A 27,554-nucleotide genomic window follows, 5' to 3' on the forward strand; every position below is an offset into this window, starting at 1 on the left:
TTTTTTTTTACAATTTATCCTTGATTCATACTAACAAATGCATGACCAACAGACCTTGCAGATAAAACACCACCATCTCTGGCTCAACAAGCTAGAGCATATGAACTACAGAATCATTATGCCTCGGTTTCCTAGCTTATATGCATTGTGTGGACGTGTATATGTATGTTGTCTGCGTGTTTGATATTTGTAAGCCTTTAGTCTCAAACTTCTATGCTACATATTAGCGTATATCTGTTATAGCATTTTATATTCGCTGAATCTATATATTAAAAATAGAACAAGAGGTTTTCTACGAACTATATCTAAGCAGCGTTTCTCATTCATAACAAGTGATAGTTTGATTTCAAACAAGACAGTTTGACTTCAAACAAGATTAAATAAGTTACATTTTGCACTTTCTTCTAATGGTGAATGATTGCTTTATTCAATATCACTGATTGGCACATTGACTATTGCATCCTTGGCTTTTCCGTTTGGAAAGTCAAAGCTTGGAACCAAGACCATTTTTATTCTTCTAGGGTGGAATTTTTAAGATCAACTTTCAAGATTAAATAAAAATTGTAAATTTACAGCATGAAATTTTAGATAATCAATGAAGCCTGACAAGAGGTTTAGCTCCTAAAATTAACTTTCAGAATTGAGTAAGATTTTTTTTTGTAAGTTTCCAGCATAACATTTTAGAAATTCACTGAAGCCTGACAAAAGGTTAAGCTCCGTTTGCTCTGGAAATACCGGATGGGAAGAGGAGAGATGAACTGGACAAGGGAAAGATGAAACTGCACATTTATTTTTGCAATGGCGTAAACGCTCTTGCTAGACACATGGTTTTGGGGAAAAGCTTCACTCTTACAGGGGAACAATCAGCATGTTTGAAATTGGCCTTAAACATAGGTTACACAATTGATACATTTTTGAGAACTACAGAGTATGGGATATTCTGTGACGATTGAAAATGGACGAAAAGCCTCTATTGAAAAATAAAAGAGTACTGATTATGAATGAATACATGTAAGAAAACCTTCTATTTGAAAAAACTATGAATTAAAATTGTTTAATTACATGGAAAAAAAAGTCTTGTTTTTCTTTTTAATATTTTTCTAAATAAAAATTTCAGTGTGTAGTATTAACCACAAGTTTTAACAATTAATATTAGAAATCCCAGAATATTAACAGCTTTTACAATATAATTTACAATCCTGTATGCAATAGTTGACATTTGATTAAAAACAAACATTTGGATCAATTTGAGACCTATAACACTAGAAATTTATTTATCTCAAAATACTTACACAGTCAAGATCACACAAGGACCAGCAGTATAGCTATAGTAATAACATCTTATGCTAATTTCCCTCGCATATCTGTCATAGAAAATCTACATGAAATTAAAGTCTTGACATTATTTTAGCCTTACAGATTTTACTATTTTTATTAGGTTCTATGATTATCATCTTCTGTAGTGTTGAAAAAAGTGAGTCTACTCCGTCATACCTTTTATATTTTTGGGGGAAAATCAAAATAGTTTTTTTTTATAGGCTGCCAATGCAAGAGCCCGTGTCTTGCATAAGGAAAGGCAACCTAAAACGAACGAACGAACAAACAAAAATAGCCCCTCCCTGTGACACCCCCCTTACACATCACAGTTTCAATTTTTCATGGTACAGAGGTCCACATAATACAGGGTATTTAGATCAAGTTGCATGTATCCCAATGTTTTCAAACCACCCTCGTTTCATTGCACCCGGCCTTCCCACTGTTTCCCTCCCTGCACAAGGTCACTTATCTGGCTGACCGAGTCTCACTCTCCTAGCATCTGTCATTGCGAAAGCATGTTCGACAGTTCTTTGTTAGGCAACAATTGATCTTTTATTGATGCAATGACTCTCTCGTATTTTGACAAAGATGGTGTGCTCAATGAATTTAGCAAGAAATAAGGCAGTATTTTCATGGATATATATTTTACAAGACATGAGTAAATATTCATGCACAGTAACTGGAAATTTATTATTGATTTGATGATTTCTATTATGTATTTCACTGAAATACTGTACTGTATACTGAATTGGCTAAATTGACAAAAAGTACTCTGATAGACAGAGGAGAAGTAGAATACTCTCCCTTCTATCCCATGCACACACCCACAATACATAAGTGATGAACAATCAGTGCAAATAAAATATTTGAGGGATGAAGGCAGTGGAAGGAAAAATTTTATGGGAAAAGAGTATCAATGTTAGAACAATGCAGTTAAAGAGAAAACAATACAGAAGAATGAAGGATTTTGACCTTTGAATACCAAAAATTTGATTTATGTTTGTACTGTATATATTTATGCATACACAGCACGAGTACTGGTAAGTGCTGTAGTGTTGGTTAGCTGCTAAATTGAATGTAAATATTCCTACTGCTTCTGTTCATTCTTTACATTTAATCCAATTTCATTAGATATATCTTCTTATTTTGAATTTTGAATTATATTTATTTAACATATCATGTTCTCTTAGGGTATTACATTTCAAATGGTACATAGTACATGCTTGTAATTGTAAGGAACGAGGGATGAATTAGTAGGCTTCCAGTCATTCATAGTTTTTCTTTTTTATTCTTTCATGTTTTTCTGATATATCATGATGCATTTTTCCTTTTTTAGTAAATGATTTATGCTTTTGTGTACCATAATAGTGTGCATTCTAAGTTTAAATTAGATTTGGTTATTGGCAATAATTTCCTGTTTCTGTCTATGTAATTGAATTTTTTTATTTAATAAGCTGACGCTTTTTCTTGAAATATTTTTGTGTTCTATAGCAAGTAACTACAGGCATATTTACTGTAAATATATACGTGCATTAAAGTTGGTTCCTCGTTACGTACTTTCAAGGGGTTACTTATCCCGATAATTTAACGCAGCATTTATTGTTAGTTAATAAGACTAAAATCTAAGCAAATATTTACAGAATCATAGATATCATTGAACAAAAATAAAAAATTAATTTCAAACACATTTGAAGATAAACTTTTTCAAAGAATACTGGAAATACAAAACTAATAATACCCTAGGCATTAAACTCAATTAGGAATAAAAGAGGAAAAATATATATTTTACAATGATTTTCCCTTTCAAACTAAAATTCCGTGTATTAAAACTAAAATTCTGTGTATTACCCGTCTATTCTGAAATTTTAGCAGAATGGGCTTCTATATGTATACACTGAATGAGTAATGTTTTCATAGAAGTATGTAATTCTGTAGGGTTTTCTATGTATTTTTATGTATTTTTGTGACAAGACTAAAATTGGGCATAGCCAACTGAAAAATTAGAATTTATGTAGAAGTACAATAGTTTTGTAACTTTTATATTCATCCCAAGCTACACTGCTATCCTGCATGTCATGACTGTTTTCATTATTGCTATTGCTGTTACTAGTTAAGTATTCAGCATTATTTACATTTTGTTTTGTAGAGATTAAAGATCCTTACCATACTAATTTACATATTACACATATTGCATTTACCCTGCTAAAATGTTTTTGCAATATTTTTTAAAGTAATAGAATTAAGAAATAATAATTATGTTCTAGTTGAAATATAGTAAACATTCTGTTTTTAACTAAACAGTATATTAGTACCATTTAATGCCTTTTCAATTTGCATCTTGACAGATTTTTATCTGCAAAACAAATACATTACTGTAGAACCATTGTATGAATCAATTTACTTTGCCACAGAACTCCATAGATGTTTATGATTAAAATCAATATTGATAATAACCTTCATGTTGCTGACTAAATTTTAATAATACAGTATAAAATTTGCAATCGTAATAAAAGAATAAATGTACTTAAAAGCAAATTTTCTTTCAAGTTGCAAAGTTTTGCCTCCAAAGATAGCCAAAATCAATACCTTTTATGGTAGACTAGTTGAAATATACAGAAGCAAATTAAGGTACAGGCCATACAAAAAGTATTACATAAAGCATGCATTAAGAGAAAGTCTGTGCTTCCTTGTGAGATTTGGAACCCTACAACCTTGGGTCAAGAATACCCTATTACCAGATAGCCAATGACACCATCATCCAAGAGATTAAAAAACACAGTCAGTAAGAATGAATTATCACCAAGGCTAATCCTCAAGTACATCATCAGAGGTAGGTGATACAGGTATAGCAAAATGAAATGCAGTTATGAATGGGACATTTTAACATGCACTCTTTAACAAAAATACAAACCAGCCTTAGGAAACATACAAATGCCTTTAAAAATGTGATATTATGTGGAAATGCAAAGAATGGAATTTTAAAAAGATGGAAAGCCATGAAAGTCCAAAACCATATCAAATCCTACCTTGAAGTTAGTTTTAAAAATATGTAAGTCAAAAACTATTATACTGCCAATATTAAAGTACAGTACTTTAACATAAATGAACAAGTAAGTTAAGATTATAATAAAATAGAAATATTCCTAGAAATAAGAGAGGCTTCAATTCCGATTAAAAAAAAAAAAAACTACCTAGCTTACACAGTGAAAAGTTTTTTTTTCTCTCCAGGATTAACTTTAGTTTCTAAACATTCACCTTTACACTCGATTGATTAGTAATAATTTTCAGACCCAAAGCTGTTACTGTACAGGGCCTGAACTAAGGGAATTCTGCTAAAAATCAGACTTAGAAGATACAATACAAAGTGAACAGGATATGAATTTGATAAAGAAAAAATTCCAACTAAGTTGTTTGAGGAAAAAAACTGTGAATACTGTCTTGGTAACCATTGCTGATATAGTGCATGCACTGTACTGTAATTAGATCAGCTTTAGAAATTTGACTATACTAAAGAAGCCAGTATCACAGATATACAATGTAAAAGTGTATCAAATAAGATAGATTTGGAAAAATGTGGTGGATTTTCTGTAATTCTCCAAATCTTGCAGATGATAAATCAAAACAAAAGTACTGTATGCATAAACCATTATCTTCTAAATTTTGAAACAAAATATCATTGTCTTTTGCCACTTTCTTGTCCAATGCGCTGTGATGCACTGCTAATGATTTTATAGGTATAAATTAGCAATATAAAGTCTTGAAATGTTACTCTGGTAGCTTTACAAGTATTGGCAGCATAATGAAATTCATAATCTTTCACTGGCCAAAGTCTGAAACATGTCACAATTATGTGATTTGCTGTAAAGATTCATGAATTTATCTTTCATCATAAACAAGTATGATTATCATTAAGGGTTTGTTCTGGTCACTAACTTTTTATCATTTTCATGGAATATTCTGAAACTGGGCTCTTGCTGCTTTTCCATCTTCCAGTAATGGCAGATGGAAAACTTCTCTCTTCCAAAAGTTATTCTAGTGGCAACAAACACTTTTGAAATCTTTTACCTTAACAATGTTGATTTGTTAGGATTAGGTTTTGTGTAATAACTGTAGAATCAAGTTATTTTGTTTTTTTTATTTTTGGGGAGTTTTCATATGAGGGTTTTTTCATTTATTTGTAATGTCTTGCATAGGGTTTTTTCCCCTTCTTACTAATTGCTGTAAGATAACATATTCCCTAAACAAGCAGCTATTTCCCATAATATTATTTGTTTTATTAACTGTCTCTACAAATAGCAATAATTCCTCAAATACTAATTAGTCCTTCTACTTCCTCTCTGATGATCATGATCTATCTCTCTGTGATTTATACATCTCTTTGAACATCCACAGCTCCACCATGAATGTCCCATTAGAGGATATCACTTAAATGTGCCATTGAGTGGTTTATGGTAGATGGATTTTTTCATCCCTTTATGCCTTACTTTTCATCAGTTCTCTTACTTAGCTGTCTAACTTCTTTAACTTTACTTGATTCCAATTTTCACTTCATTAAGAAATATTTTTTGGGAAGTTCTAAGTCTATAGTTGTGTACTTGAGTTGTTTGACTGATTTACAATAATAATAATAGCAATAATAATAACAACAATGATATGAGCAAGCATAGCAACAGTAATGATGATAATTTATAGGAGATTACTAATAATATAATTTTCCAAATTGATGATGTGCATACAGTTTTGGCTTTTTCACTTACAGGCATTGTGAGACAGTTACCGAGCCACTATTCTGGATGGATATCCTGCCATGCAGCTTCTTAATGTCAAATGAATGCTGGAGAGGTAAGGAATGATACTATTAGAACTTGCTATTTCATTATCTGTAATTCGTTTACCGAATTTTGTTTTTTTCATTAGTTTTTGCATAAAAAACTGAATTTGCATGGGCAGTTATCCTATTTCCTCAAAATCTATCAGGAAATTACTGCAGAATAAAGTAGATTGTCGTCTATTATCAGACAAAACTGTGTCAAGGAACAATAAAATTTATTTCATGATTCTATTGAAAAATAGCTTTAAATAAAAAAAATTCATTGTAAACCAATCACTTTTACATGGCTCTTTTGGATGTGTTAAAAATTCCTGAACGCTCCAGTGAGAAGAAGTAAATAACCTTAGATCGTGGTAAATGAGGCTTGAGCCCTTGCTTTCAGATTCAAGTTTCGTAATTTATGTTGTCTGACCCAGCTGCTAATAAATAGAAGGAATGGGAGGAGGGCAATTAATAATAGGATTGATATTGAAAAAGTAAATTCTAATTTTAAATACAGATGATTTAGCATTTGCCACAAACCCATTACTGTACATAGCATGGTTAGCAGTTCCTCAAGCGTGTTCTTCAAGAAAGATACATATACCAAGGCACTTCCCCCAATTTTGGGGGGTAGCCGACATCAACAAATGAAACAAAACAAAAAAGGGGACCTCTACTCTCTACGTTCCTCCAGCCTAACAAGGGACTCAAGCGAGTTCAGCTGGTACTGCTAGGGTGCCACAGCCCACCCTTCCACATTATCCACCACATTATCTTCAAGAAAGATGCATACATAAATCTATTACAACTAGGCCAAACTTCAAGCGCAAAAGATTGTATGGTACTGTAAAGGTTTGAGGACTAATAAGGGAAATGAGATAGATTAGAACCTTGCAAGTAAAATAGGAAGTTGTGTTCTTGGTCTCCTGTCATTCAATTAAAGGAATGCAAATTTTCTTATCCATTTTGATAGTGGCCAATAAATCCCACCAAAAGTAGACAAAAGCTGGGATGTCACTACTAATTGACCAATGGAAAACACTTCCAAGAAATTTGACCTTGAGATCCCATAGATAAAATGGAGTGAAGGTCGATAGACACATCGAGGAACCAACATCTAAAATTGTATTTACATCAAGATTTATATACAGTAGTAATGAGGTTAAAGGTGCCTGTTTCATGAAAATTTTCCTTAACCAAAGTAAAATAGTATTATTGCTCAATTGTTTCTTAAATACCCTTTTAGATAAACAAGTGAGAAATTTTCTTTAAAAATTTTGGTCCTCTGAAAATATTCATCACAGATCTGACTGGATGAAAAAGGTCATTCATATTCCGTGCTTGAAAGGTTGTAAAAGAAGTTGAAAAGAGGATGAAGTATGATCTAGGAACAAGCTGTCAATGTTTTGGGAATAAAATGTTGAACATCAGATTCATCAATATTATTCCAATTCATTAATATGTTACTTGGCTGCGAAGAGCATGAATTTCGTTTACTTGACCCAAAAAAATTATCAAGAACACTACAGGGGAAAGACTCTTGACTGATGCTTAGTCTAACAGCTCATAAGGATGACCTATCAAACTAAAGTACAACAGTGAAATGCCGACAAGGTAGCTTTGTGGATCTGGATCGAGTCTCTATTGTCATTCTATTCTAAATCCCGAGCTAAGATACAATAATAACCTTTCTTCCCTCTTTAAATGTTATAGAAATAATGGAAATTTAATAGCATTAGATTTTTTCTATACTCGCCTGATGTTCATATTGCTTCTCTTAAAGCTGGTTAAATGTTGACAACTACCCTGAAACTAAAATAATTCCCATTTTCTCTCCTTGCAATAGTCCTGTCCTAGTTGAGTGTTGAGGTTATATGACAGTGTATGGCAGTGCTTATGTATTGGTAAACTATAACTAATTTGTGTTACAGTCTTGAAGTTGAAACTATTTGGTTCAATAGCCTCTTGACTCCACTAGTCAGTGGGAAACCGATGGCATATACCTTAATTACCAATCAAGTAAGATTGTAGTTTAAACAATAATTCACCTTTAAACTAAATAATTTCACATAACTCGTGCATTCAGATTAGAAAAATTTAATACCAAATGGTCACAAGGGGCTAAATCTTGATAATGATATGAAGGAATCTAAAATTAAAGTATTCCACTCAAATACATCCTTAACACTTAACACTAAGACTATATTTTTGCTATATCACGCATTGCCATGAAATTTCTCATTGAGGAACTAATACTATAACATAAATTTTATGAATTTTAATGAAAAAGTCTGTTGTAAAAACTTTTTGGAAATTATTGATGAATATTAAAAAAGGATGCTCATGAGTGTTTAATCAGAAGGATATTAGGATCTAGACTGCCAGCTTGTTCTTCTTTCACAGAATCTAAAGGTCATATAGTGCTGACTGGATCATGGAAAGACCATAAAGTCTATAATGCGCTGTGTACAGGTACCAACATAACCCCTACTGACTGGTATACCATAATCACTAGACAACTTAAAGAATTAGCCTATGATTCAAAATAGGGCAGGTTAGCTGGGCTTTTTAGTTTACACATATAGCAAAGTCAGCAAAAAAAAATATGAACCTCCATACTGTCAACCCCCACAAGATTGGTTATAGCTGGAGTGGCATAGTAACCTCACAATCACTATAATTTACTAGCCTAGTTCTTCTCTGAAGTTTACCCCAAGCCAAATGTCAATTTTCTTTTACGATTAAAATCTTCTACTTGGTTAGCCACGAACTAAACATATTCATTCACGAGAGGAACTGCTTATAGTATTTCACAACGGTTAGTGAAAACAATTTTGTACCGGCACGTAACACAGAGAATGAGGATAATTATTGCCCAGCAATAAATGCCTTGAACAGAGGACATCCACAATTAATCTTAAATAATTATTAAATCATTTCTTAAGAGCTCCCTAAATTGCAAAATCACAGTATGTAGCGTGGGTAGAACAACAAGAGAACTACAGGGCAACAAATTTTTGGCCTAACCATGCTCAAGTTTTGCCAAAATCACCTTATCATCTTAGCATCTCAATAATCCAATTGAGGGGCAGGACTATTACAAAGCAAGAAAACAGGATTTTTTTGGGTGTGGTTTATGATAGATGTCAACATTTACCAGATTCGAGAGAGAAGCAATTAGTAAAAGTTTGCAGCATTAGGGATAAAGGCTTTTATTGGATCAAGGCTCTTTCCACAACACCAGTCTCAGAAAAGACAGCTTGCATCGATCTAGGTTAGAATTGGGTCATTATTGGCTGTAATGACTTTGGCTCCTGCTGAAAACCCTGAGCTAGTAAAACCTTTGTTTGATAATCTCCAAGCATAAAGCTTGACAGTATTGAAATACTGTATGTGCAAAATTGTCTGAAGCAGGTTAATGCAGCTGTTTCTACTATCATTGAAATGGCCTGGGAGTATCTGTGTCAAAAGGTTTGGGAGTTGATTCTACCGAGGTCTGAGGGGAGCAAGTCAAGTCATCATGCATGCTGAAAAATAGTGCACTTAATTGGAAAAGTAAATTACACAAGCTGTGTATGAATGATTTGATTTTCAATGCTGGTACTTTTTGTTAATGTTTGTTTTAAAAACATCCAGCAAAGAAGTTTCCCATAGATGCCAGATTTCTTAACAAGCCCCTTGATGGAGCAAACCACTCGGCAGAAAGAACTAAATTGCTCTTGCTGAGGGCATCACATATGTTGTGTATCCTAGAGATATGTCTTGGCCAATTTCCTGTCCATAAAAAAAATGGTTATGGCTAGTTGACAAACAACTTATTCTTAAGAATGGTGATATCAAACTGTGCAGCTTGTTACCCTGCTTTCTACATGACAATCAAAGGCCTTCAATTCCAAAATATTGATGCATCATCTTTAATTTTCCAAGACCAAGTGCATTCGACTACAGATTTAAAATATGTACCCTTGTCCTTTGTACAAAATTTCTAAAAACAAATATTTGTATACATTAGTGTTTCAACCTTTGAATTCTGTTCATCGTAGATAGAACTATGGTACAAGTCCCAGCTGCTGTCATAGCCAAAGTACTTTTAGGAGATATTGATAGAGTTCCTGAACTCTCTTCATGTAAAACTGATTGAAAGTTTCCTCTATTTTAAGGCTTTTGCCTATAAAAATAATGAAAATGAATATTCAATTAATACAAAAATCCACCTGCAAAAAATAAAAGGGACGAGTCCTGTTCATAGGCATCGTGTAAGAAAGTGAAAGAAGGGAAACTTCAATGTGCCATTTCTAGACAATTGTCAAGGGTAACTTAAGAGTTTTTTTTTTTCATCCACAGAACAAGTTACAATTCTGGATTGAATGTAGAAAAGGGAATTCCTTAAAAAAAATTATATAAGTTCTTAGATATTTCCTATCCCCATTTAAAGGCAAAGGGACAGTGATATTTCACGGTGACTGCAACTGCATACAGACTAGAGGCATTGAAAGGGAGTAGATCTGCCCAGTGATATCTTGGCATCTCTGGTATTGTGACAGATGTCACATTGACTGCACCTGCCTCTTAACTAGAGACATTGAGAGCAACTGGAGCTGCTGTGTGATTTCATTTTCAGAATTGATGCTTGACTGAGGGAAGGAACAAGCAACAAGCTTTGCCAAATCCTCCTGAGGCTTGGATCCTCTTAACAGAGGAGTGTTGGTGGCTAGTAATGGCCACTCCAGCACTTTGAAACCAATGTACCATTTCAATCTTCCTGAAGCTGAGATAATGATAAGCAACATGAACTGTTAGAAGATTGCCTAGGAGGTAAAGGCAGGTGGGGAGATCATCTAGAAAGCAATGCAAAGTTTAGGCAATGGTGCAGTATTGGAAGGTACAGAGCAAGACCTATTGTAAGAACAGTACTTTTTCGTCTTGGTGGACTCGTACACAAGGTCAACATATTGCCATAAAGAAAGCTAAAGATTTCTCTAAAGGCAAAAACTCTGGTACCCTCAGACGTCTCCAGAAAAACATGTATATCACTTCCTGTAAGATAAGAAATTCCTTTGAATTTGGAATCTATCCCTCCTCTCATCTTAAGATAGATTAAAAGCATCTGTGTTGTGGTATTTGGATATACAGTAGTTAAGCATGTCACATAATGTAGCAAAAGTACACTGAAATTGTACAAACAAAGTGATCCAGTTTTCACCCATGGGTGCTTGAGCCATCTACCCAGGACCAGAAGGTACTTTCCTTTTCAAATAGAGTGTCCAGGAATTTTGAGCAGACTTTTATAAAGATATGTAAAAGTAATGGATTTGTAGTAGTGCAAATAGAAAATACTGATCAGTATTAAATTAGTCTTGAAAAAAGTAGAAAAAAAGTTGTCATATTACAAGAATGTTCTATATATAAATATTAATGCTGCTGTATATGTGAATAATGCAAAATACAAAATTTCCCAGATGCAATCAGGATAAAGCTTGATGTAAAGGAACTGACTGAAGTTTTTTTGTCAATTTAGCTTTCCATTTGAAAAAGTAAGCTAACAAGATACTACAGAGAAGACATAAACTGAAATTTCAAAAATTCAGAGGATCTTCCATGTCAATTATTACTCATGGTTAAATATTTTTTTTTCATCTATATAACCATCTACAGACAGACAAGAGACAGAGAAGCATGGTTAAAATGCCTAGCTCTAGCTTTTCAGCATGACAGTTTGCACAGATAGCAGACAACAAACTTAGGCAACAGTTTACAGCAAAGCTAAATTGGATTTCTGTACAGTATCATGAAGTGAGCAGACATCATAGATCATATTAGTTATTTTTGTAATAGGAAAATAGTAAACTCAAAAAACATTTATGCACACACACCTCAAAATCTATAAAAGGATTCAGAAAACCAAATTAAAAAAAGGAAAAATTTATTAAATAAACGTATAAAATGATAATCACAGAATAAAATGATACATGCACTGAAAACTATAACAAATGCATCTACACATAAATATCTTTGAACACTAAGGATATTGTGATTTTTAAGTCCCTAAAAGTAAAATGGCCATAGTGCTATAACAGCATAGCATAAAAAGGTCAACAAAAAACAGGGCTCTAACAAGTGATTGATCATCATTCTCGTAATTTAAAAGGCTAAATTAATAAGGAACATGCACAGAAGAAATGTAACAAATATATGTTATTAAGAGTTTAAAGCTTTGTACTGTACTCTGATTACAGTATCTAAAATACAATTCCATGAATAAGTAGCAACACTAAATAAAGAAATCATTAAAAACAATACAAACTCCACAAAACTTGATTGCAAGTTTAGTATGACCTGTTGAATCACAAAAAACATGTTAAATTTATGAAAATGCTACCTCGGAACCTTCCATATGCCGAAACTAATGACTAAAAAATGACTGAGTATATACCTGCCATACAGGGGAACTAACGAGTATACACACATACAAATACTATGTGCTAACAATCGTTACAGTACAGTTTATGTCAGCCTGCTGTCACACTCACACACACAAAAAGCTGTAAACTTGCACCTGTTTAACTTACATTTAATTAGTCTGATCTGACTAAAAGAAACCCAGAATTAAATATGGTGTGAAAGAGTCAGTGCTAGGATATGCGTAGTACATAAAAGTAATTTCATAAGGTTCTTTGAAAGACATCTTCAGTTAATGATAATTGCTAGTCCTCTAATTTCATACACATCATTCTGACTGGAAAGTGGATTTACTGAATAGGGTAAAAATGGGTATTGTATAAGTAATTTTTTTTAAGAAATTTTAAAAATTTTACAGGCCGGATACAAGTCAATTTGAAGGAATTGGTAAAAGTAAATAAGTTCAATTTAAGGAATGCATTGTAATTGTATTTTATCAGCTGATTCGACATTACTTTGCAAAGACTTAATAATCCTTTTTGTACTAAATATGCAAATACTTAGCAATTCTCTCTGTACTAAACATGCCAATACTTAGTAATCCTTTCTGTACTAAATATGCCCATACTTAATAATCCTTTCAATAATAAATATTCCTTTGTATACTAATTATGCTAATACTTATTATTCCTTTCTGTACTAAATATACCAAAACTTAGTAATCCTTTCTGTACTAAATATGCCCATTCTTAATAATCCTTTCAATAATAAATATTCCTTTCTATACTAATTATGCTAATACTTATTCCTTTCTGTACTAAATATGCCAATACTTAACATTCCTTTCGGTACTAAATATGCCAATACCTAATACAGTATTCCTTTCTGTACTAAATATGCCAATACTTAACATTCCTTTCGGTACTAAATATGCCAATACCTAATACAGTATTCCTTTCTGTACTAAATATGCTGATAGTTAAGTCCTTTCTGTACTAAATATGTCAATAAAAAGCAGAAAGACAGTTGAAAATGTACACAGATTAATTTCTGAAAACATCTTTTTTAGTAATGCCAAAAAATCAAATAACTTTGTGAACATGTGTTATATTTTCCTAATCCTCTCCAGGAAAGATTTTTTTTAGCATTGTACTTTTTGTGACTTGAAACTTTCATGAGCATTAAAACTACAGTGATTTTAAAAAAACCTATTTTAATTAATTGAAGCTAAAATCAAAATAACTGGCATTCCTAGATCATTAACTTATTAACCTTGAAAGACCTTTATGGTTTATGTAATAACAATATAGACTTAGCCTTTCTATGAAGCAGGTTTCCTAAGATCTCAAAATATACCCCTGAACATTTCTTATTACTTCCTGTACATCACATTTAAGTGTGATAATTGCACCAATTGCTTTCCCCTTCAAGGAATAGCAATGTTTTCTTTAAAAGTTGGCTAACTAAGTAGATACAGAGCATCACACTTTATGCAACAAAAATTAAACATAAAAATTCCTATTAATTAAGGTTATTAATTAATTATGCTTAAGTGCTACATTCAGGTATGCACACTTCCACTTTTTCTACTTGTATCATTTATGATAGTAATGAAAGACAGTTTTCTACACTGATATGAGATGTAGAGACAAAACTCAAATTACCTATGTTGATTAATGTCAGTTTCTTTAAAACAATATAAACTGCAATTATTATTTTTGTTGGTTAGGTTCTATTCAGGTAGCAGTTTCACTTACAGCCTATAATAAACTAAGTCTATTAAATGGTCTCAGTCTGTTTATTTGCATAATTATAATTTTAAAATTTTTATTTTCTCTTTGGATGATAATTGAAAAATTAAACGCATTTTGGAAAATTTACGTTAAATATAATATAATCTAGAAAACAATCGTTAGTATCTAGATGGGAATCACAGGTAAAACATTTCTGCAGGTTTTGTGCCTACTATTCAGTCAGTATATAGGTACATACATTAATTACTGCTATGATAATTACAGCCCGTAATAAGGCTTAAAATTCAGAAAATAGAGTAAACCCCAATTTAACAATGAATTAGCTGCAAAGACTAGAAATAATATATCATCAGTATGGAAAATATTTGCATAATGCCTAATGCTAAATCTATTAAAAGTCCAAGTTATTACCACATAGGTAATTAGATGTACTGTACATCACAATTGATCTTCCATACGGTGTTGTTTTACGTAGTATTAATTGAACCTAACGCTATAAGTTTAAAACTGTCAACTGAGAATTTGCAGGATGCTATAAATAACTGTGCCAACACACTGAAATTCCAGATACAAAATGTACATGCACTGGAATTGGTGCAAGGTAAATAATGGTCATTTTGTGACCGTCTTTGTGTTCATCTGTTCTGTGCCTTTATTGCACATTGCAATATCAAGCACAATCCTTTATGGCTAACAATCTGGATCCTTTATGGCTAACAATCTGGTTATCATTTACCCATAAAAAAGGTAAAGCCAAGCACCTTGATACATACATTGTGAAAAAGCATTTCAAAACTTTTCATGTTTTTTCACCAAAAAATTATCTTGATTAATGCAGAGCGTAAATATGTTGCACCATCTCAAACCTCACTACAATCTTTAAACTTTCAAGTTTTTATAGGCTATGCATTACTATCAGAAAAGTATATACAAATGGCCAAAAGTACTTTAGTAACCGTTTCTATCACAAGTTACAATTTTCATTTCAATAAATATATACAGTTGGCTACTAGTAATTAAAACAATATACAGCATATTTACATATTTGTGACTAGACCGTTTTTGGTCAAAGGAATAAGTTTCTTGAATTCGAATTGTGCATTTATGCACAAACTTAACAAGTAATGTCATCAGTCTGTAACTAATCCTCTAAAATCTTTACCATATCCATATATGAGCTCAAATTATTTCAAGCTTCTCCTGAAGCTGAAAAGATCCTGACTTGTGAACAAGCTTAAGCTTAACTTCACTCTGTATCTATGTTACCTTCACTCTGTATCTATGTTCAGAGGAATATAACGCTTAAACTATATTTGTTTCACATTCGTGGTTAAAACCATATAAGTAATATGTACCTCATTATTGCTCTTCAGTAGTTTTGCAGCTTATAGGTCTTTTACTTGACGTTCTTTGCCGTTGATCTGTAAGTCTTGTCGGTAAATGTTGTCAGTTGGTTGTTCAATATGGTGTTTTACTGTACAGCATGAATAGATTGACCATTTAGAGACCTGCCCTTGACGGTAGTAAGCTAAAACCAGCGTCTTCTCATCTGCATCACGTGTGACTGTAGGACCATTTATGTCAACCCAAGGATGGCCGAAACAGCTGTTGGTATAAAAGAAAATCAAGTGTAAACATATATTCTCTGTACATACAAAAAGTGTTCTTCACTTCGTCATTCACTGGAAAGACTAGTCACAAACTAACGTTTTTTTTAACAAACTTAATATTTGATGAAATTTCTTTTAAAAGTATAGGGAGGAGGGGCCCCTAACCCTCATCTTGATGCCATGTTTCTTTTATCCTAAAATGAACCCTCAATGCAACATAGGGGGTAACTAAAATGGAAAAAGCACAAATAATTATTAGATTATAAAACTTTTAGCAGGAAATTGTGAGGAATTCATTTTTTCTAAAACATTACTTCAATACCAATATATTATTTATGAAGAAAATAATACTGTAAAGCTAACTGGTTTGCCCTTAGGTTTTGACATATCAAAGGAAAAGTTTATTTAATACTATAAGGAACCATGAATACCTGTGCACTGACTGAAAGGATCAAGGATTGAGAAATTATTGTAAATATGACATTTTTGTGTTTGGAACTGTGGTTCGAAGTACTTATATGAGATCAAAACAAGGAAACTATACAACAGGATATGCCACTTAAATTCCAATATTCCTTTGGGCTGGTATGTACAAATATGAACTCGGAGAGTAATAGGGGTGAGAGTCACAGACCATCTAGTGTCGCCTTCCTGTTAGAAGAGCAAGCACTACTGCTCACTGCAGTGACAGCAATGCCACATGAGATTCCGTATGTCACTTTTAAGACATCTTTTACATGTTAGCTTTCTGCTCCTCGCTTTTTATTGATAGTCACGGAAATATCGGAAGAATTCGTCACGCATTGATTAAGATTTATTTTGGCTTCGCATTAGGGGCAATTTTATTTCTTGCTTTATCTTTATCTTTGACTCAAGATGATGCCATTATGTATGGCAGCCATTAATTCAGCTCATCTCCCATTATTTGATTGGCTACTTTTTTCCCTTTTTTAATCAGGTGGTATGTGATAAATTTTTGCTAAGTATAATTTGTTTTGTGGTAAGTGTCAGATTTAAATTGATTTACCAAATTGTCTCTCCCCTTCATAACCTATTTCATGGGAGGCCTTTTGTTCTCCCATTGTCTCTGTACTGCTGTTCTCCTTTCTTTAATTAATTTTGTAAGAAATTATTTACCCAAGTGATCTTTAAATAATGATGAAATTTAATTGGATGCTGTCCTGGGTTATGTTTTGGCACCATTAATATACATATCAAGTTTTTGAATTCCGTATAGCACATATTGAATGTTCCATATATTCATGAAACCTATACTGTATTTGTTATTACAAACCCATGTAATAATTTTTGTACCTTAATGACAATGAATACTCCATATATTCATTATCATTTTATGTTACATATACTGTACATACATATGTATGAAGATCCATTTGCATTTTATTGTTTTAGGGTCATGTATTCAATGTAATATATTTATGAAGCTTATTTTGTCATCATTTTCATGATGACATACATGTACTGTATATACAGATCTTTGTATAATTTATTATGGGTTTCAATGACACAGTGAATATTCCATTATTTATGAAACCTATATTGATAACTATCTTGTGCATTTTACCGAGGCTGAATTGCATGTATAGAATGTTTCTTTTATTCATGAAGCCATAAGTAATACAATATTTTTATTTTGCATATACAATACAAGAATATATAGATTAATGTATATTTGATCATGGAGTTTTATGATATATATTGAATAAAATATATACTATTAAGAGGATATTTTTACAGCTGCTGGTTGGGTTTTGCATTGTGCTAGGGGGCATCCTATTTCTCTGTAGGTCTTTGGTTCCCATTTTCCCCCCTCTACTCCCTAGGGTTGGGGTCGTAGATGGCTTGGGACGGCCTCACGACTCTGGATCTCTTCTCCAAGCCCTCAAGGCTTCCTTTTCCCTAACCCTCCCCAATTACCCTTGATGTAGGCTGAGGGGAGGGTTTCAAGATTTAATTCTCTTCTGCATTTCTGTCAAAGTGGCCTATCCTGTGCCGTATAAGGTTGCTCTTACGGAAATAAATAGTAATATGCACAAACCATTTGGGAGAAGGCTTAAGTCCCCTCCTATGTGATAGTTTGGGATAGATGGTGTTATATTAATAGATTACACACATTCATGGTTTCTAGTTTTCTCATTACAGATGGGTGACTCAGAAGCTACTTGTCTAGATTACCTTCCCTCCAAGTTTGATCAGCTTGCTGACCCAGCAAACCCAAACCCCTCTCCCATCACGCAAATGGTCTAGAGGAGTGTCAGTATATACAGAAACTGTTGATGAATGGGGATTCCAACCTCCCCAGAGACAGTACTGTAATGCCTTTAAAGGAGTTTATCCTAAGGGATTTGAAGGCTTCATGGAATTGCAAGGTTGGTTTCAGTGACATTTTTCTACCTAATAAGACTGATTCTATGGGGGCTATGTATTAACAAACTTTTTTCCTACACAAAATGCAAATGTAACACTTTTTATGCAAGTGATGAGATCGCCGCAAGCAGGCATACGGCTTTAAAACTTTTAACAAGTTGTAAACAAGTGGTAGCAGGGAGAAACGCTCCTCCCTCCTCACTCGTACCATCTTCACTTTTGCTCTCGGACATGGTCTAAGACAGGCATCTCCAACATTCTCACCAGCTGGCTTAAATTTAAGAAATTTCCTTTTTTTAGGTGTGATTTGGTGTGTGTACTCAAGGGTGCATGTCATGTGAGTTTGCCCAAGCTTAGCAGGCCACTTCTGCAGTACTATTATGTCCCAGGAGGACACAAATCCTCACTGTCTTTGCCCTTCTTGCAGAGAACACTCCTGCATGGAGGTTACCTGTTTCCCAGTGTGTAGTGAGTGGTCATCTTCCCACTGGGAGCAGTATGGCAGGAAGAGGAAGAAGTATTCTAAAAGGGATTCCTCGCTTTTGCTTTCAGAGTCTTCAAGGTCTAAGAAATCTAAACTTCTTTCACTTTCCCTTGGTACTCTCATCTCTGACTCTGCTCGATCAGTCTCCTTCAGGGAACAGTTGGGTGTTTGACTATTGGTCAACCTTCAGGTCGTGGTGCTCCTCCCTCCTCTAATGGGGCGGAGGAAGCTGCCTCCCAGGCAGAAACCGTATTGCAAAACGCCTTTCATCTCCTACGGCCTCCACTGAGACTCTCTGGGCCCCATCTTTTGCAGTTGTTGGTCAGTGGTGCACAGCAGGATAGGATTTCCACTCCTACTGGGGTTGGCTTTGGCAACTTCCCTTCTAGAGCCTACAGGAGAGAGTTGGTGTGGTCTTTTGGCCGCACAATCCTCCTTTCTCCACGGAAAATCGGACACCTGAGGATCCACAAGGTAGATCCAGGCAGAGTTCCTCAACACTCAGGCCGAGCATGGATGACCTCACAGATGATTTGTGTGATCACTCCTGCAACCCACTGTGTGCCTAACCTCGCTGCTTGGGTCTCACAAGACACTCATAGTCGCCAGCGTGTGTAGTTACCTATAGGTTTCCAAATGAGGTTCCAAAGAGAGAGGTTTTCTTTCTTTGTAACTCCTTGGTCAAGACCTCATCCTTGATTCCTCTTGAGGAATATGAAAGCAGTTACAGAGAAATGGAGAAAGGAGAGCCAGGAGTCCCCGTAACATCCCTACCCACCTCCTTGGATCCTGAAGAGTCTAAAGCATACCCTGTAGTGAGGCAAGTGCACTAGGCCCTAAGGACACTTTGAGGCAGAACACAGCCAAGAAGTCTGTACACCTTTAAGACCACCCTTCTAAGTTAAGAAGCAGACAGGAAGAGAGTGGGGGAGAGGTGGTAGATGTGGGTGGTGCCCTCGCAGTTGGGAGGACTTTCCTCCCGCTATACCACTGGTTGGAGAATGTCTGCAACTCAGGTGGCACCAGTGGTGACACCACGGAACCAAACCTTGGACAGTCTCTGTCCTTTGCAAAGGTAATGTTATCCCATTTACAAACTCTCTCCCTCCCCTGATTTGTTCTCCAAAATATCTCTGTCTTTTACAGAGGAATTGGTGAAGGAAGGTAGCAGAAGTCCAGACCATGGTACAGAAGCAGCTTACCTTAGTCTTCAACATTTCCAACAGCTCTTTTCAGGCCACACAGTAATGTTGATCAGCGACAAGAAGTTCCTTGTAGGTATGGACAAGAAGGTTTTTCTAACTCCCTACATTCTGACACAGCTGTTCAGACTAAAGAGGGTGTGACTTTGATCTCCAATGCTGACGGAGTAAAAATCATTGTCATAAGTACAACTGTTCTAGAGAAGTCCGATAGGATCTTTAAAACCTTTCAAATCAAAATCAGAACATTTCGATCTCTGTAGAGCAGAAATTTGATTTACTTCCATCAAAAATAGGTCCACATACACATCCAGAATAAAGGATCTGCTGTCACGTTTAGGGAGTCTGACAGGTGGACTTGAGAGTTTCACAGTGAATATCTGGTGCAATTTCCGCCCTCCCATTATTATTATTATTACTTGCTAAGCTACAACTCTAGTTGGAAAAGGAGGATGCTATAGGCCCAAGGGCCCCAACAGGGAAAATAGTCCAGTGAGAAAAGGAAACAAGGAAAAATAAAATATCTTAAGAACAGTAATAACATTAAAATAAATATTTCCTTTATAAACTATAAAAACTTTAACAAAACAAGAGGAAAAGAAATTACATCAAATAGTGTGCCCAAGTGTACCCTCAGAACAATATAGCTCTAACCCAAGACATTGGAAGACCATGGTACAGAGGCTATGGCACTACCTAAGACTAGAGAACAATGGTTTTATTTTGGAATGTCCTTCTCCTAGAAGAGCTGCTTACCATAGCTGAAGAGTCTCTTCTACCCTTACCAAGAGGAAAGTAGCCACTGAACTATTACAGTGCAGTAGTTAAACCCCTTGGTTGAAGAAGAATTATTTGGTAATCTCAGTGTTGTTGGGCGTCTGAGGACGGAGGAGAATATGTATAGAATAGGGCAAACTAGTCGGTGTATGTGTAAGCAAAGGGAAAGTGAACCGTGACCAAAGAGAAGGATGCTATGTAGTACTGTCTGGCCAGCCAAAGGACCCCATAACACTCTAGTGGTAGTATTTCAATGGGTGGTTGGTGCCCTGGCCAACCTACTACCTTCATTTGTATGAAACCAAATGAAAGGTGGCTTCACTCCCTTATTCCTACACTATTTGCAAAAGGTAGCCCACTTGGCCTGATACACCGCGGCAGAGGATATGCAAATAGCCCGCAACGTAGGAGGCCGTTGAACCCGAGAAACCATCTCTCTTCAGCAGGCACTCAATAGTCACCATGCGTGAAGGGAGAGCACCTCCGGGTTTTCGTGGAACCTTAGGAAGTGCTATTGACACAGGAGGTCTTCACTTGGAGGAAGAGGCTACAGGGGATATGACGCTAGAGCCTGAAGGTCTCTGGACCACTCCCCCTCAGGCCACCACAGAATCACGAGGGTCATCCTTGACCCCCCTGGACCGGAGGAGCCTGTTCAACACCCTCCTGAGGACCCCGAAGGTGGGAAGGCGTAGATGTCCATGTTTTCCCAGGAGTGCTGAAACGCGTCTTCCACCTGGGACCCTGGGTCTGGTACCGGAGAGCACTAGACCAGGAGTTTTGCGTTCAGTTTCATCGCGAACAGATCTATCACAGGGGAACCCACCTCTCCAGAACTTCCCTGGCCACCTGAGGGTTCAGGGACTATTCGGCGCTTAGGACCTGACCCTTCCTGCTGAGACCGTCCACTATGACGTTTCGTTTTCCCCGGAATGAACCGAACCGAACAGTGAGGTCTGTGTGTCTCCGACACACATTCCAGGATATTTTTTGTTATGAGGCAGAGCTCCCTGGAGCGAAGGCCTCCCTGTTCTTGACATACTGTGGCGTTGTCGCACATCAGGACTACCGTCCTGCCCTCTAGCTACCCTTCGAAGATTGACAGGGGCCTCTGGATGGCCAGGAGCTCCAGGACGTTGATGTGGAGAGCCCTCTCTGGGCTTGTACTGTGAGAGGCCAGGTGGGCACCCCAAACCTTCCCTGGAGGCATCCGTGAAGAGCAACGTCTCCGGGAGTGGGGTGGGGGGGGGGGGGTCCGTGAGCAGGGTGCCCCGCCTGGAGTTCTCCAGCAGGAACCACCGTTGTAGGGCCACCCTCCCACTGGGGGACAGTGGGACCACCTGAGTGGGGGTACCGGTTTGGCACCAGTCATCTTTTATAGGTTCCACTGAAGGGGGCCTAAGTTTCATCCTGCCCTGAAGGACCAGTTTCTCTAGGGAGGCCAGTTACCCAGTAGCCTCTGCCAGTCCTTTGCCATCATAGGGAGGTCCTGGAGGAATGGCCTGGAAATCTCCCAGAGGTTCCTGATGCACTCCTCGGAGGGGAAGCCCCTCGCCAAGGTCATGTCCAGCTCCATCCCCAAGTGTACCGTCCTTCTTACTGGTGTTAGCTTGAATTTCTCCATATTTACCACAATACCCAGCTCCCTGCAGAAGGCTAACAGAACCTCCCGTTGCTGCTCCAAGAGGCCCTCTGACACTGAAAGCAGCAACCAAACATCTAGGTAATTCAGTAGTCGGAAGTTGCGGTTGTGCGCCCACGCCGACACCAGGGAGAACACTCATGAAAACCTGAGGGTTCATGGATAGGCCGAAGCATAAAGTGGTGAATTGGTAAGTTACCTGACTCCACTTCAGCCTTGATAGACTTGTTCAGGACTGAGAGGTCTATCACGGCTCTCCAACCCCCCCAGGAACTTCTGGACTAGGAACAGTCTGCCGTAGAAGCCCGGGGAGTTGTCCGACACCTGTTGGAGGGAGCCGTTGAGCAACATGGTGGAGATCTCTGCCTGGAGGACTTTCTTGTGGGAGTACTCCCGGAATGCAAGGTGTCTGCCCCAGGGTCCCTTACCAGGGGAGGGGTCTCGACCAGGAAGGGGACCTGGTAGTCTTTGTTCAGAATACACCCTGTCCATGGGTTGATTCTGAAATTCTCCCAACTCTGCCAATGTTTTGGAGGCATCCTTCCACAGGTGGAGGGGATAGTGGAAAGGGGGCTCTCTCGCCCTACTTCCTCCTAGGGATCTGGGCTCTTCTGGCTCTCCTGGAGGAAGAGGACCTGGGCTTGAAGGGACCCGAGAATCCTTGAGGGGCCTTGAAGGAGGGCTGGTGGAAGGAGTCCCAGGACCTGCCTTCCTTCACGAGTCTCTCCATCTTCTGCTCCACCAGGTTCTCTGGAAAAAGACCTTCCCCTTCTACTGGGGAGTTCTTAAGCAACCTGGGGTCTCTGTTCGGGATCCTTGGGCCAACTTAATGGCTTTTGTCCCGGACTGGAGAAGCTCTCGGAAGAGGTTCAGGCCTGCTCCGTTGGAGAGATCGTGGCTGTTGTGGAAAGTGACACTGCCGCAGACCTTAAGTTCAACCAGGACATGGCGTGGGACAGGGACCAAGCAGAGGCCTACATCGACAGGGTCTTCTGTAACGAGAAGGCCTGGCCTCCGTAGGCACCGTCCCTGGACTCTTACGCCCCACTCAGGTTGTCCAGGTCCCCGATCCAGGCTAGGACCCTCCCGAACATCGACGTGTCCTCCGTTGTCGTGTCCGGCAACACCAGATCCTCGTCGAACCTGCGGTGGTAGCTATGGGCTCTACTCAACCAGGGAGACCCATATCGAGGAAAGCCTCTGGGGGGGGGGGGGGAGCCGTCATGGGCTTGCCCGCCTCACCACGCCTGGGGAGCACACACCACTAGATTCCCGCTGCTGGGTCACGGGGGACCCCTACCCATTCTTGGCAGCACAGGGTCTCTCTGGACGGGCGGCTGATGGACAGGCCAGAGAGCCCTGGGAGTAGACCAAGGGGCGCCGCTCTCCTCTCTTGGACTTTCCCACGGGCAGCCCCTGCTGCAGTGGCAGCGTGAGAACCCCTACCGGCTTTCCTTGGTGAATGGGAACTGCCATCTCCGCAATGCCGCCTGTTCCTCCTGCGGCGTCTGTGCCGTGTCGATGAGCGGGAGCTGTCATGGGTCTGCCCGCCTCACTTGAACGGGGCCTCCCCCAGGCTGGAGAGCTCGCACCTATAGGCGCCTTCTGCTAATCCTGGCTGCACAGGACCTGCCACTGGGTGGGCAGCCGATGGACTGGTCGGAGAGACCCGGGAGCAGACCACGGACCTACTCTCCTCACGGGGACCCCCGTCCCACGGGCAGCCCCTGCTGCATTGGGAACGGGGGGGAACCTCTATCGGCTTTCCTTGGTGAATGGGAACTGCCATCTCTGTGATGCCGCCTGTTCCTCCTGCTGCTGCTGCCGTGCCTGTGCTGCCTACGGGACGACCTAGAATATTTTCTAGAGAACCTCGAGGAAGACCGCGAATGGCTCCTCTTGTGCCTTTTCCTCTCCTGGGGGGGGGGGGAACTCTCCGAGGAGGTCCCATACGAAGGTTGGTCTTCGTCGGAGGAAGAAGGAGAATGCTTGGCTCTCTTCTTTTTGTGAGGTTTGTCGTCCCACGGGGTCACTGACCCAGTCTTCTCCACTACGGGGGTTGCCGACCTGACCGAGGGAGACAGTTCGGGGTGGGTACATCACACTCCGAGGTCTCCTTCGTCCCAAGCCTGCTCGACGTCTCTCGGTGAACTATCCGGGGTCCTTGGCACTGTCGACCAGAGCGGCGGAACAGCATCGGTAGAGTCCGTCACACAATGCTCATGATATGAGCGGCAGAACAGCATCGGTAGAGCCCGTCACACAACGCACACGATATGTAACGCACGTCCCTGATGACGGACCTGGAACAATACACAGAGAAGGCAGATCGGTTACTGGGGTCACGGCCGGAACCGCTACCAAAGGGGGGCACCTAAGCAGGGGCCTCAACCAACGAAACAACGGGCTCAACAATCGGTTGGGGCCCGGCGACAGAATCACCTATGCCCCCGCCATGGACGGGGACTGGGGATGACCTTTGGGACTTCACCTGTACCGGAGTCGTCCTGGCAGAGGAGACTCTACCGAGGTTTTCCTCGCATAGTACGTTTCTCCTTCTTGGCCTTCTTCTTCTTCATGCTCACTAACTTCCATTGCCAGTCGGGCCAAATGACACATTCAGGGCAAGTAGCATCCTTCACGCACCTTTGTCCCCAACACGTGGAACAAAGGGAACGCAGGTCAACCTCTTTCTTGGAGAAGAAAGCGCCAAACGTTTTCTCCGCAGAAGGCCCAGGGCAGCGGCGATGAGCCTCCCTCCATCACAGGGCAATGATATACAGACAGGGAAAGAAAAGAAACCGGAAAACACAAGGAGACCACGAGGTCAGGGTCAGATTGGGAGCGAGGTTGGGACGTGTGATGCACGTGGCGACGACCAGCGAGAACTGAGGACCTGAGGTCAAGATGGTGGCCGGGCATTGTGGGAGGTGGGAATCGAATAAATTTGGACGGAGTGGAGTGGTTTATACCAGACCTCCTATGAAAGTAGTTCGAGGTAAGTATCTCTTTATGTTGGAACAAATAATAACTAAGCCATATTTAATACAATTAATTATAAACAGGTAATAAATCTAAAAAGGGAAAAATCACTTGATAAATCGGAAGAGGATATCGAGGCAGAGCAAATTTCTTGGCACTGCAACAGGTATGAATGAACTGATGCCATGATAGGCATGTCATACAAAAATCTTGAATAGTGCACCAAAACACACTGATGCCAAGTAAATGATTCAAAGATTCTGATAAATGTTTTCACAAATCTTATCAGTAGGGCTTAAAATCTTGTCATCGTCATCTCCTCCTGCACCTATTGATGCAAAGGCCCTCAGCTAGATTTTGCCACCCGTCTCTATCTTGATCTTTTAAATCAATACTTATCCATTCATCTTCTCCTACTTCACACTTCATAGCCCTCAGCCATGTAGGGCTGGGTCTTCCACCTCTTGTAGTGCCTTGTGGAGCCCAGTTAAACGTTAGGTGAGCTAATCTCTCCTGGGGAGTACGAAGAGCATGCCCAAACCATCTCCATCTACCCTTCACCATGAACTCGTCCACATATGGCACTCGAGTAATTTCTCTTTTTAGTTTCATTTCTAATTCTGCCCTGCCATTTAACTTCCAGTATTCTTCTAAGGGCTTTGCTCTCAAATCTACAAAATCTGTTGGATATTGTTTCACTCATACCACGACTCATGTCCATACAGTAACACCGATCTCACTAAACTGATATACTGTATATAGGCTATTTGATTTCCAATTTTTACTTAACGTAGCCATTGCCAGATTTGCATTTTCCAATCTTTCATTATTGTCTGATTTGCTTTTTTCAATCTTTCATTAAACTCCAACTCTAAAAACCCTGTATTAGAGATCATAGTTCTTAAGTATTTAAATGATTATCTCATTAATTATTTCTCCTTCCATGGATTATTCCATTCTCATCATTTCTGTCTTTCTTCTATTTATCTTGAGCCCAACCTAATGTGTTATTTCATGCATTCTGGTAAACAAGCATTGCAAATCCTGTGGTGTTCTGCTAATGAGGACACCATCATCAAAATACTTCAAGTCAGCTAATTTCCTATTACCAATTCAGTCCAATCCTTCTCCCGTATCTCCAACTGTTCTATGCATTACAAAATCCATGAGGAGGATAAACAACATAGGTGACAACACACTCCCTTGGATTACTCTACTGTTCACTGGAAATTCATTTAATAGGACTCCACTAACATTACCTTTGCACTTGCTATGCTCATGAACAGACTTAATCAAATTTAAGAGGAACTCCCTAGTAATCCAGGATGTCTCCACAATGGCTGGTGCACACTATCAAAAGGTTTTTCATAGTCCACCAATGTCATCAAAAGTGGATTTCTATATTATACACTTTGCTGTATATGTCTTAAAATGAAAATTTGGTCAATACAACTTCTAACTTTTCTAACCCTGCAAGTTCATCTCTCAGCTTTTCATAAATTTTTCTCTCAAGTCTCTTAAAGTAAGCATACAGTACTATATATTTTCATGACAAGTGACAAAGTAGTATGCCTCTGTAATTATTGCAATTATTCAGATTTCCTATTCTTTCCATTTTAACCAAAACTCCAAGCTCCCACTCATCAGGATTTGCCTCTTCAATGTCACATTCTACAAAATAATCTTGTACATATTCTGGGAATTACTTAATTTTTTGCTAATAACATCTTATACACACGTGTTTTATTTATAATTGCTAATCGTTACTTTGTTTCCCTAAGAAACATTACGCGATTGCAATTATTGTTTATAATGACATTTTTGTATATAGCTTTAAGAATTATGTAATAAAATTACTTGCTTGCCATATCAGCATGTATACAATACTGTTAGTAGATTAGTATATAATATTTCAGAATGGAAAACTAAACAAAAGAATTGTTAACAAATACACGAGAACCATACCTGTAATATACTGCATGTAAGATGACACCTATCAAGTAACTTATGGCACATAAAACGGCAGAGATTGTGATAAAGGTGTTGTCGTACTTGGAACGATCGAGACCTACAATGCCCAGAGTGATAAGTACTAGGTTCTCGATGAATGCCAAAATCAAAAACAATACCTGAAAAAAAAAAAAAAAAATTGTTCAACAGTTATTGATGTGACTGTATAACTTAAA

The 27,554-nt window shown here is 38.1% G+C and overlaps 1 protein-coding gene and 1 long non-coding RNA gene across 6 annotated transcripts in view; one reads left to right on the plus strand and one right to left on the minus strand.

Annotated features, from left to right (window-relative positions):
* Positions 1-18,426, plus strand: part of LOC137646087 (uncharacterized) — a 55,012-nt gene extending 36,586 nt beyond the window's left edge. Inside the window, exons 2-3 of the long non-coding RNA XR_011045387.1 lie at positions 6,077-6,159; positions 18,057-18,426. This is a non-coding gene — a long non-coding RNA (uncharacterized lncRNA). The remainder of the gene's footprint in view (positions 1-6,076; positions 6,160-18,056) is intronic.
* Positions 12,037-27,554, minus strand: part of LOC137646085 (uncharacterized) — a 175,796-nt gene continuing 160,278 nt past the window's right edge. For all 5 annotated transcript variants that reach the window (XM_068379263.1, XM_068379265.1, XM_068379264.1 and 2 more), the window contains 2 exons: positions 27,334-27,497; positions 12,037-15,888 (listed from right to left, as the gene is read on the minus strand). In XM_068379263.1, coding sequence (XP_068235364.1) covers positions 15,669-15,888; positions 27,334-27,497 — 384 coding nt within the window. In that variant the 3' untranslated portion in view covers positions 12,037-15,668. The remainder of the gene's footprint in view (positions 15,889-27,333; positions 27,498-27,554) is intronic.

This window comes from Palaemon carinicauda, chromosome 8 (assembly GCF_036898095.1).
Source record: "Palaemon carinicauda isolate YSFRI2023 chromosome 8, ASM3689809v2, whole genome shotgun sequence".
Classification (NCBI taxonomy): domain Eukaryota; kingdom Metazoa; phylum Arthropoda; class Malacostraca; order Decapoda; family Palaemonidae; genus Palaemon; species Palaemon carinicauda.